The sequence below is a fragment of the Schistocerca gregaria genome, chromosome 1 (genome assembly GCF_023897955.1).
Source record: "Schistocerca gregaria isolate iqSchGreg1 chromosome 1, iqSchGreg1.2, whole genome shotgun sequence".
Taxonomy (NCBI): Eukaryota; Metazoa; Arthropoda; class Insecta; order Orthoptera; family Acrididae; genus Schistocerca; species Schistocerca gregaria.
This window is the reverse complement of record NC_064920.1, coordinates 271,876,264-271,888,268: the sequence shown is the minus strand read 5'-3', so window position 1 is coordinate 271,888,268 and position 12,005 is coordinate 271,876,264. Positions and strand designations below refer to the sequence as shown.

The window sequence follows — 12,005 nt, the reverse complement described above, 5'->3', positions numbered from 1 at the left end:
GACGTCCTCAAAGAGCACAGATCTTTTTGTTGCCAACGGATCTAATATATTTCTGTCATGAGTCAGTCCCCAAACTGTATGTTCTAAGTAATTTTCAGAGAAAGCTTTTAGTATTGTTTCACAGGAAGTCTTGTCACACTCACCACTTACAAAAGTAATTATCCAAACTGACGGAGTTTGGTGATGGATAGAGGGTCTAAACATAGGTTATGCCCCTCATTGATAGGGGGGGGGGGGGGGGGGCTTGCCCAAATGATCGTTCATGCATTCCAATTTGTGTCTTGGCCAATTTGACTTTCTTGTCTACTGCAATGAATATAATATCTCCATTTTCTCTTAGCATATCCTTTCAATAACTCTGTATGTTTACTACAAAAATTGCTGTGCTGACACTTTGTGGTCCAAGCCAGTTTTCTATATCTGGCTTTATGTGAACTCCACTGTTTTTTGGAGTGCTTTAAGCTAAGGGACATTGTTGTGAATGTTTTGGCAGTTGATTACTGACATTTTAAAATAATCATGTGTGAGTAGCATTAGTAGCATTCCTTTGGCTGTTAAGCTAATACTCATGCAGCTATTTCAGTTGCGCTACACATGTCCACATTACTTAAATATTTTAAGGTTTGTCTAAGACATTAGCTATATTACATATCAGATGTTTTTCATGCTTTTCTGTGTGTGACTTCAACTGACATCTGCTTCAGATATTCATAACAAGCAAAAAACTTACTGATATGCTGACAGGTTGAATGTCAAAAATATTTGCTATAAGCTTGCTCTTTCTTAGGAGTGTTTCAGATACTTTCAAGGAATTTTTAAACTAAGATTTGCAAAAATCTAATGTCGATTTCCATTTTTAACACATATTCAAAGTAGTATGTTTTCCAGCGAATGCTACACTGAAAATAAGGTTGCTGCATTTTATCATTCTTGCAAAATGTGCTTGTTTAAAATAACTGTTAACACTTGACACCCAGCAGTATCTGTTTGTTTTCTCCTAATGGTAGTCTTACAAACTATTATGTAACTTTGCATGTATAGCATCAGCTGAAACTTCACAAATGGATTTTGCGTGATATTAACTACATTACCAAAAATATTTACACAGAACTCACCACAACATTAGTGGACCATTCTCTTGTAATTAATATAATCAATATCTTAAGTTCATTATGCAATATAGTACAGTTGTATTAAAAATGTAAACATTGTGTCACTGCATACTTGTGTTGGATTATGTTGTTATTTCACTGCCAAATAGTTGATCTCGTAGAGCTTCAGTGGACTCGCATTCAGGAGGACAATGGTCGTGATGTAGGTTTTCCGTGATTTCCTTAAATTGCCTCAGGTGATTGCCAGGATGGTTCCTTTGAAAGGGCACAGCTGACTGCCTTCCCTAATCCAATGGGACCAATGACCTCACTGTTTGGTCCCCTTCCCTAAAATCAACCAATCCTAGAGCTTCGTGTGTATTGAAGCTGGTTGCACCAAGGATGTAGTAATTCTTGTATCCAGCTACACGACTATGATCTCATGTCAAATCTAATCTACTTCTTACTATACTTGTTTATATCTCAGTTATGGGTACAGTTGTAGTTATAACATGATTCTGTCTTGAATGTTGCCCCTTGAATAAACTACTTCCCATTATAAAACCTGAGAAAAATAATAAAACTTTTTTTTCAGGGCTCAGTTGTTGTTGGACCAGTACATGAAGAAAGCTCAACTGTTTCGAACAAATGTTGTTATTGCACCACTTGGTGATGATTTTAGATATGATCATGCTTCTGAATGGGATGTTCAGTTCAATAATTATCAAAGGCTCTTTGATTATATGAACCAAAACAAACATTATCATGTTCAGGTAAATCTCTATTTTTTTTTATTAAAAGTAAATATTTATGGTTTTCATTAGGTGATATTTATTTATCAAGACTGCACATAAATTCCAATTTCATGAGTATGGTGTATTATATCTGTGATGTAGACTACAACAATTTATAATGTTTTTAAAAATTACAAGGAGCCTGAATGGCTGGCCAGTAAATTGCTTAGCTTCAGGAGACAAAAATTCACTGTTGCCAATAGACCATTCTTAACTTCTGAAACATTTAGTTCCTCTCGTTTTGATATATTTATCATGTTTTTGTGAGCTGTAATTCTGTAATTCTGATCAGTTGTATGCATGTGAATGAAATATATGCCGTTTATGCCTTACAGTATATATTGCTGGGATGAAAATGGGAAATTTGTGAATGTATGAAATAATATATAAGGAAGAGGATCATCAAAGTGAAACTGTAATCATGTACTTTTTTTAGCTTGAAAGCTTTTGTCTGATTAAACTTGCTTGATAGCTGACACGTCTTTCATTGGAACTGGTTTCCTCCAGAGCACGCAGCGTCAGCCTGAACCATTCGTCGATGCCAAAATGCCAAGCAATTTGTTATTTCACTTTTGGTTTCTTGTCCAGCTTTTTTTCTTGTTCGGGATTTTGAATCCTGGGTATGGCCCTTTTATTTTGTATTTCATCACACATGATAACCACACCAAAAAGAACACGCCTTACAAAACATTGCTAACGAAATACAAATGTGTCATACACAGTATTAACCAAATACTACTGGATCCTGCTCCACAAAATTCTACAGCTATTATAGCCACAGAGATCTTGCACAACATTGCATGAAGCTGAATTTTTGAAAGCTGCAATTCATCATAGTGATGGGGTCACCAGAATCCTAAATATAACCATCTGATGCAATTTAGTGGCGTAGCACTTGATGTAGCATGTAAACCTGATGTGTAGGAGATAATAGCAGGTAGAAGATAATAGCAGGATTTTTTTTTATTTCTTGATTATTGTTTTATTCAGTTAATTGGAAAAAATGTAAATTTTTATTTCTGATACTTTGCCATGTTGTTTTCATTGTTACACTGACTTTTTATTTGTCATTATATCTTCCAGTCATTCTTTTTTCATTTGGGATTTGCATGTCTCACCTATAATCTGCAACCAAGTGCCAACCAGGACTGGTCTTTGGTTGACAATGCAGCAGTTTGATTTTAGGCCTGATGCTGAAATTATTCTGTCTTGAGTGTCCTAATGGAGGTTCACTTTAATCACTGTTAACAATGAGATCATGCTTTTTGTTTTGCTGCAGATTGTTGATCGCCATTTCCTTGGGAACATTGCACATCATGAAGTTGTGGTTAGGTTAGGACACGAGTTTAAATTCAGGGCTATGAAAATTGATAACAGGGATGTGATTTAAACACACTATCTTTATAACATTCATGTAAACATTATGAAACTGATATATGATGTAGATCATTTCAAATATCTATTCTTAATTTCAATTAGGAATAGGTTTTATGAAATAAGTAAAATTTTCCTGTCTGGAAAAGTTCCCGCTTGAGAACTGTTAGGCAAAATTTTATGCTCCGATTGCGGCAATCTAGTGGGAGCCAAGAGCACCTGGCTCCCATTGGTGTGTTGCTAGTGGAAGCATTCCAGTCAGTTAGCAGTGAACTGTCAACCACTTTAAATTGGATGATAGTTTTGGAACCATTGTAAGTTACATTTTCCTTATGAAGTGCCTGCTACAACTTAGTAGGTAAAAGTTTTTTGTCTTTCTGCTTAAGCAAACTGTAGACCCTTTTACTTTACAAAAGAAACAATGTAAATGAAATAAACATGCATGTTCTGAGCAGTTATGAGACTGTATCACATTAGAGGACGGGGTAACTGACAGTGCAGGCAGTTGCAGCTTATTTCTCAGCAGCATTTACTATTTCCACCACTTTGATACATACACATGTAGCCACTCATGCAGCAAGTCCTGATGCAGCTACTGCTATTGTGATTTGATAACCTGGAAGTACACACTTAGTTTGAATTTATGTTGACAACTCCAATTTGGATCACATCCAAGAATCATGTTGGTTATTGGAGTACCTGTACCTCAACACCAGAATGCAATCTCTAGACATAGACACGTGAATCTACTCATGTTGAACGCTAGCAGGTGGCCTTTATGTTAAATTTCCATTTAATGGAAATTTAATAAACAAAAGGAAATTAGGGCGTAACATCCCATCAGAATTGATGAGATTGGGGACATGATTAAGTCATATCCTTTTCATGGGAACAATCCTGACATCCATGTTAATTAATTTAGACATACTATGAAGAACCTAAATGAGAACACCTACCTGGGATTTGATTATTTTTACCAGGATTTTGGGTCCAATATTCTAACAACTTTGTCACTCTGATCAGAAATTAATACAGTCCATCAGTTAACACTCACTATATTGCAGTAAGATGGGAACTACTTACATGTTGATGACCCATGAATTTATGATTAAAACTTTGTTTTATAAATTTTGCTGCTTTGTGGACTGCATACTGTTGTTTGAACTGTTAATCTGCACTGGGATTTTGACTAGGTAGTTTTTACTTGAGCACTAGCATGGTTGCATTTTAGTAACCTCAAATGTGAAGACAGCAATTTTGTTTTTTACACTGTATTATTCACTTGCATGACCTGCATATGCCCAGAAATGACTTACATATACCCAGAATTTGCTGAAGTCAGGTTCTGTGTAAAAAATAACTGATGAAATCTAATGTAACAATTTGCCCTACTGTGTTGTGGCTGACCAGTAGCAGTCCTCCTAGAGCAGTGTGAATGCTACAATGTAATTACCATTGGTTCAAGATCACAGCGTCTTGTATAATCCGATACTTAAGCTCATGTTAGAAATATTTAGGCTAGAAGTGAGCCAAATGAAAGCTGCGATCACATATTTTAGGAGAAGCCATTGCTGAAAGATGACAAGGTGGTTGGTAAGTACACATGGATGAATTTATGTTTTACATATTTTAATTTGTTATAAACTTCAATAAGTTGAGCAATAGTCATATTTGCAGATAACTATGCTTACAGGAACTCACAAAACATTTCATGATTCATCCAGAAAGCAGATATCATTTTCTGCGTCATAGTTCCCGTGTTTCAAACATTTCAGTTTGGTACTTTTTGCTTTCCTTCTTCCCTTCGTAATTGCCTCTTACCCTGCTTTGCAGTTACCAATGTTCTTGTCACCATTGTTAGCTAATAGTGATGACAGAGGCCTCTGCAACTAATGCAATAACATGGAAGACCCAATTACAGGCTGTGAGCAAGGTCCGTAGTTGGCCCTGTGATAAGTTCCTGGCAACCTGCCTCCACAAATCCATGTTTGGCATAATAGCTGAGATTAAAAATTTCCATAACTTCCTGTCTCAAATTAAACCATTTTTTGCTATATCTAGTAGCAGTGACAAACATAATCCCAGTACTTAGAGTTTATTATTACAGAAGTTTATAATGTCTTGTAATGTAATAATTTAAGCAGCAAATAAGATATGATTAAGGAATTATCAAATAATATTGAGAAAAAAAAATCAAGCATAACAGCTCAGAATTTGTGTTTACCTTTGAGCTTTTCCTCTTTTCCGTGTCTAATTGCATTCTCTTCTGTCTTGTAATATTGAGTAAACCTGTGATGTGCTACTATAACGAGATGATGATAACCTTCAGGTGGCAATTTCCTTTGGAAATCTCTAATTTTTATTTGTAACTATACAGTAAAGATTAGTAAATAAGCCTTGATCATCAAAAATCAAAAGTGATTGCTGTACACTCCAGTATGACTGTGTCAAGTTGCACCACATTTTCATCTTGGAGATATATTTTTTGGAGCTTGCTGATACTGTTTCTTTAATTTAGCGACATTAATGTTACGTGATGATGATGATGATGATGATGATGATGATGATGATGATGATGATGATCAATGTTTAAAGTTTACTTTGTTAAAATAAATGACATTTTTCCTTAGGCACAATTTGGAACTCTTCAAGACTATTTTAAAGCTGTACGTGAAGAAAGTTCCTTCCAAAACTTCCCAACTTTGTCAGGGGATTTTTTTACATACGCAGACAGAGATGATCACTACTGGAGTGGGTACTACACATCAAGGCCATTTTATAAACGAATGGACCGTGTCCTAGTATATTACTTACGGTAAGGTTGATAGCAGTTGAACAAATGAATGATTCCTGATTCTGCTAAACAGCAAATAAAAAAAATTAATAATCTCTTTCTTGTTACTGTTTTGCCAAAGAGTTTGTGAACCATGTATTGGAACTCTGCCATTCTTTCAGAGCAGCAGAGATAATATTTGGACTAGCATGGGGCAGTAAGAAAGATTCATCAGACTGGCCAAGTGCTGCACATACCCAATTAATTACTGATGCTCGACATAGTTTGAGCTTGTTCCAGCATCATGATGGGATCACTGGAACTGCCAAGGACCATGTTGTTGAAGATTATGCAAAGAAGTGAGTAAAAAATATAATGGAGGTTAAATTTTAATTTAAGGCTGTGTTTCTCGGGTACAGATTTCCTTTAAATGAGGGCATAAAAATTGTGTGTGTGTGTGTGTGTGTGGCGGCGGGGCGGGGGGGGGGGGGGGGGGGGGGGGGAGAGTCACCTGCATGCATGCACAAAATTTCACAATTTCAGCATTGCAGTACTGAGGTGCACTTTGATAATGACATTCTCACTAGCTTATTTGTTTCTCTTTATAGAGCGGAGACAATATTTGAACCTAAATTTGAATGTTTATGTCTTTATGCAATGCAGACTTATTAGACGCAGGAGGGATAATGGATTAGGACAATAATCTGTCTTATAGGCTATTACGTTAATAATCCCTGTTGATTTTTCATTCCTTATTTTAGTTATTGCTGTTTCCATCTCATAGAATTGTGTCGAGTAGAGAAGTTATTTGAGAAACCAATCCTATTGTGTGTGTCAACAGGGTGCTAGAAATGTTTTCCTGTTTTCAGGTCTGGTGAGCTACTAAAAGAGAGAAAGTTATTGGAGGAAATTCTGATGTGTTGTCACTCCTTGAACACAATTCCAACTACCAAGCCCACACTTTGTAATGCCAGCTTATAGTATTAACTTTAACCTGTTAATGGAAAATTACACACAGTTTGTTGTGGATTGTACACTCACTCAGTACTCTGCAAATTGATCTCTTTGCAGTATTACTTTACAGCACACCAATGTGGATTTAACTTATTGAGAAAAAAAGTCAGAGCTTGTCTTCACAGTTCGTCCGTTAAAACTCTGACACTCTGTGATCATTTTAAGGCCACAATTCCTCAAAATTAAAACATCTTTCAGAGCTTAGTGGTAACACATCTGGCAACTCTGATGGCCCTTTGCCGCACGTTGGTTTTGGAAGGTCCGTATGTCATCTTCTAAGGCAGTGAGTTTCTTTCTTTGTGCACCTACTACCACCCCAAGATTTTTATTCTCCTGTTTGACAGGATATCTACCTGTTACAATCACTGGCTACTGTTACAGGAAAATAGTTTTGTTCCTAGCAAGACTTCCACTGATGTAGCCTTGTCCTCATTCCTGGTCTTGTAAATCAGTGTTTCACACTGTAAGACATTCCGAATGGCAGCGTTAGTGCCCAAGTGCATAATGTCAAAATTCCGAGCTCCTCCTTCACTGCCGGTACAATTGTGTGATAACCTTGTGTATTTTGCTTGGTTCTTGGCCGGGCCATATCTCTCATGAGAGATGATTAATCCTGCACCATGCATTGGAAAAAAATTGATGTTTTGCCAGTGACACACTACGACAGTGTAGTGACTTCGTGTGTTGTCCACTGTTGTTACCACACTGTTCTTTCAACTAAGTTTCATCACATCTGCAAGTTATTTTCTCCTATAAGTCTCAATTTTGACACCATTTCTTGTTTTGTCTATAGTAGTTTAGTCATTCTAATAAACATGTTGTTTTCTTAATCATGTGAGGCCATCGATCTTTCTGCAGTACCCATCTTGCTTCATTTTACAATTTTGTAATTAGCTTAGTAAGTTAGATGGGGAGACATTCCCACACCGGTGACCTGATGGTAAACTCAGATAACTTAATTTACAAATTTGGCATGTTGTTGGGCATCTCGTTCCATTAGGCATGTGTGCCGACTTCCGCACTTGCACCATACCCTCAACTTCTGTATCTGTATTGTGGACACTACTGTGCTTCACGCCACAACCTAGTTCCCTCGTGTGTTCCTTGTGTTCACCCCTTGTGCAGCCTAGTGACCATGGCATTTAACACCAGTCCAGCCAACACCTCACTGCACACTGATTCCGTTCCAGGGCATCATAAAAGCATCGCCAATCTGACTGTGTGCCTCATGGCACTAGAACACTGTAATGCCGACCTGCGTGTGCAAGTCACTGCGATGTGACCACTGGTGGCCAAGGCCCTGTTACTGGACTCCACACTGATGCCAGCATTGGCTCTTGCATCTTCATCTGCCACCACCACTGTTCCTTCCTGCAGTGACGTGCTGATGCCCAATCCCTTGCCTGCTGCTTGCTCCCGCTCTGACCACGCTGCAACTCACATGCCGCCTTTCAACCCCCGACCAGCACTTGTGCTTTTCCTTAGTTTACGTCATCTTCGCTGGCTGTGGCATCACCCAGGATGCCACCAAGTTCGCTGTGGTCAGGAGCTGTTGTGAGGTGACATATGCAGTGGAGGTCTGCGATATCATCTCGTTGCCCCCAACCACTACTAGACACTTCAGCACTGCTTCGTGACACAACTCATGTTGTCTGATATAACAATTCCAGCACACATTGTGTTGGACAGTTTCCTGTGTAAGTTCTGGTTGGCTCACCTCCCAGCCGTGATACTGCCAGCTGTGGCGTTGCACGCTGACCTCTCCTTGACTGACGCCATCAGCCTGCTGACAGGGGGCATGAGATGCTGCTCTCCTGCCTGCAAATGCCGCTGCCATATGCCAACTGCACTCCTATGCAGTGCTGTCAGGGGTTCTTGGGAGTTGCATCATTTAATTGTCGACTACGTCCACACCACTCTGGGACCACCTATCTTCTGCTGGGCACAGCCCTTACCATCAGACGGATTCAGGATAGCCAGGGCAGAGCTCGATGAGCTGCTCATCGCCATAGTGCTGTGACCTTTCAAGAGTCTCTGGGCATCTCCCCTTCACCTAGCCAAGAAGAAGTATGAAGTGATTACCAGAAACTAAACACCCATACCTTCCATGATTGGTGCCACTCCTACAACAATGCACTGGTTGGGGCTACAATCCTCAGCACAATTGACAATGCCAGTGCTTTCAATCAGATTCTGGTTGCACCTGAGGACATACAGAAGACAATATCATCATGACATTCAGCATCTACGAGAAGCGTGCATAACATTGTAGCTTCCATAATGCTGCCAAAACGTGGCAGTGTTTCGTGGCCAGCATCTTGCGCGGCCTGTCAATTCGTACCAAATACTTGGATTTCATAGTCATTTTGTCGTCGTAGGTATAGGCAAAGATCAGGCGCATTTTTGGCAACCATCACCCTTTAGGTGTCTCAGAAATTCTCCTGAATGGTACTGTCTCCACCAGCCTGGCCTCTATTGCTGAGCATTTTGCTCGGCATTTCGCCCAGATTAGAGCATTGGTCCAATATCCACTCGTGGTCTGTCTTCTCCAACAGTGTCTGGGATGACTCCCTTTGTTTCATTCCCTGCTGCCTGGAGCATTGTAAAGCACTTTTTAGCAAATGGGCATTCACCATTGGTCTTGCTATCTGTCCTGACACAGTTCCTGCACTGGACTGGGTGCATAACCAAATACTTCAACAAGTAGCGGTTGGTAGCCAGAGTCACATACCCACCCTTCTTAATTGTCTTTGGAGTGAAGGGGGAACTCCCTTTCCAGTGGCGAGAAAGTTTCATTATTCCAGTTTTGAAATTGAGTGAACTGCTTCTTCAGATGGACAACTATTGTCTGTTCAGTTTAACCAATGTACTCTGCAAGTTACTGAATGTATGAAAGTCTACAGGTGTATTGGGTCCTTGAATCCCTGGATGTTTTGGATTCGACCCAAGGTGGTTTTCTCTAAGACCGCTCTATTGCAGTTAATTTAGTCCACCTGGAGTCTTGCTATCCGAATGGCTTTTGCCTGCATCAACACCTTGTTACATTCTTCTTAAATGTGCATAAATCTTATGATACCATATGGCTTTATCACATGCTTGCCACCTTACATGAGTAGGGCCTCTGTGGCCCCGCTCCTCATTTTTATCTGGAACTTTCTTTTGTGTTTCACTTTCAGGCACAGACTGGCACCTCCCATAGTGCCTCCCATATACAGGAGAATGGTGTTCTTCAGGGTTCTGTTTTGAATGTCCCTCCCTGTTTAGTGACTATCAATGGTCCGGTGGTGGCTGTGAGGCCTATGGTATCCCCCTCTTTGTATGCTGATTATTTTTGCATTTACGTTTGTTTGTTGATAAAGGGTATTCTTGAATGCAGATTGCAAGGAGCTATACACTGAGTACAATCTTGGGCTCCCACCCATGGCTTCTGTTTTTCAGGTGCCAAGAGATGCCTTATGCATTTCTGTTGTCACCTTACATTCAAACCCCATCTTGGTCTGTACCTTGATGGCCAGTCCCTCAATGTGGTGGACTCTCATCATTTTTTGGGCGTGGTCTTTGATGCCTCATTGACATGGATTCCCCATCTTCCTCAACTCAAGCAGGCATGTTGGTCGTACATTGATGCTCTTTGATGCCTCGGCAACACTAATTGGGGCATGGACCGCTCATCTCTGATATGGCTCTACACAGAATTTGTCCAATATAGCCTAGATTACGGGAGTCTCACATATGGCCCTGACAACATATTTGACATTACAAATGCTAGACTTGATACATACTCGTGGGGTACGACTGGCAACTGGTGCCTTTCAGACTAGCTCTGTGATCAACTTCCTAGCAGAGGGAAGAGTTCAACTGATGTGGGTTCTGCGCCAACAACAGTTGATTGCTTATATGTTACACATCAGCTACTCTCCAGAGCTAGTCTTTTCAGGGTATTGTTGGGTGAGGTACCTCTGGTAAGTGTCATAGGGTATGTTACCCATTGTACTTTCTGCCTTTGGAGGCGTCCGGCTCCTTCCTGGACAGGGCACCATGCCCTCCCTTCTTCCTTGTTCCTTTCTTAACGATTTGTTGACCTTTGGTAGACCTCAGGGTTTTCTTCCCTTGGGGTTTGCACTCTATGCCCATCTTTGCTGTGTAAGTTTGTTGACTTGCCAGTTCCAGGTAAGAGGGACTGATGACCTCATAGTTTGAATCATTAAACCAGTCAAACAACCCTGCTTGACATGGTACAAGCTGTCCTTGATTTCCCACACCCAGAGACATAGGAAGACTTCCACCACGTCCTCGGCATATTAAACTGCTTTTATCTTTCATTGCCGCCTGAGAAATGGCTTTGCTGTGCAGGAGCCACTTGCTGCTGCCTTTCACGGTGCCAAAACAACCTTCTGTGGAGCCAAAACAAGGCGGAATAAGCCTTTGCCACAGACGCTGGAAGTGGAAGACATGTTTCATCCTACCACATGCGATTGGTGGGTGCTACCCTGCTCACCCACCCTCACCCCACCTACCCACTTGCCAGCCAGACGTCCATTAGCTCTGTCCTGCAGCAGCACATAGGCAACACATGACGGTTGCTTGCTTTCTTCTCCAGAAAGCTCTCTGCCACTCAGCGGCGCTGGAGCATATACAGTAGAGAGCTCCTCGATATATGAGAGGCACTAAAATACTTTCAGCCGTCACTGGAGGCCTGTCACTTCACGGTCTTTACTGACCACAAGCCTGAAACGTTTGCCCTCTCGAAAGACTGTGATGAGTGCTCCTCATGTCAGTTCCAGCAACAGTTGTTCATCTCCGAATTTACTGTTGCCATATGTCACATCTCTGAAATTGACAACTTCATTGCTGACTACCTCTACATGTACATCTACACTGTGCAAACCACTGTGAGGTGTGTGACAGAGGGTACATCCAATTGTACAAGTTATTAGGGTTTCTTCTCGTTCCACTCAT

General features: G+C 40.4%; 1 protein-coding gene across 2 annotated transcripts in view; it reads left to right on the top strand.

Moving 5' to 3' along the window:
* Window positions 1-12,005, top strand: part of LOC126340516 (alpha-mannosidase 2x) — a 162,792-nt gene that overhangs the window by 80,658 nt on the left and 70,129 nt on the right. For both annotated transcript variants that reach the window (XM_050001696.1, XM_050001697.1), the window contains exons 9-11: window positions 1,687-1,864; window positions 5,890-6,074; window positions 6,215-6,391. In XM_050001696.1, coding sequence (XP_049857653.1) covers window positions 1,687-1,864; window positions 5,890-6,074; window positions 6,215-6,391 — 540 coding nt within the window. The remainder of the gene's footprint in view (window positions 1-1,686; window positions 1,865-5,889; window positions 6,075-6,214; window positions 6,392-12,005) is intronic.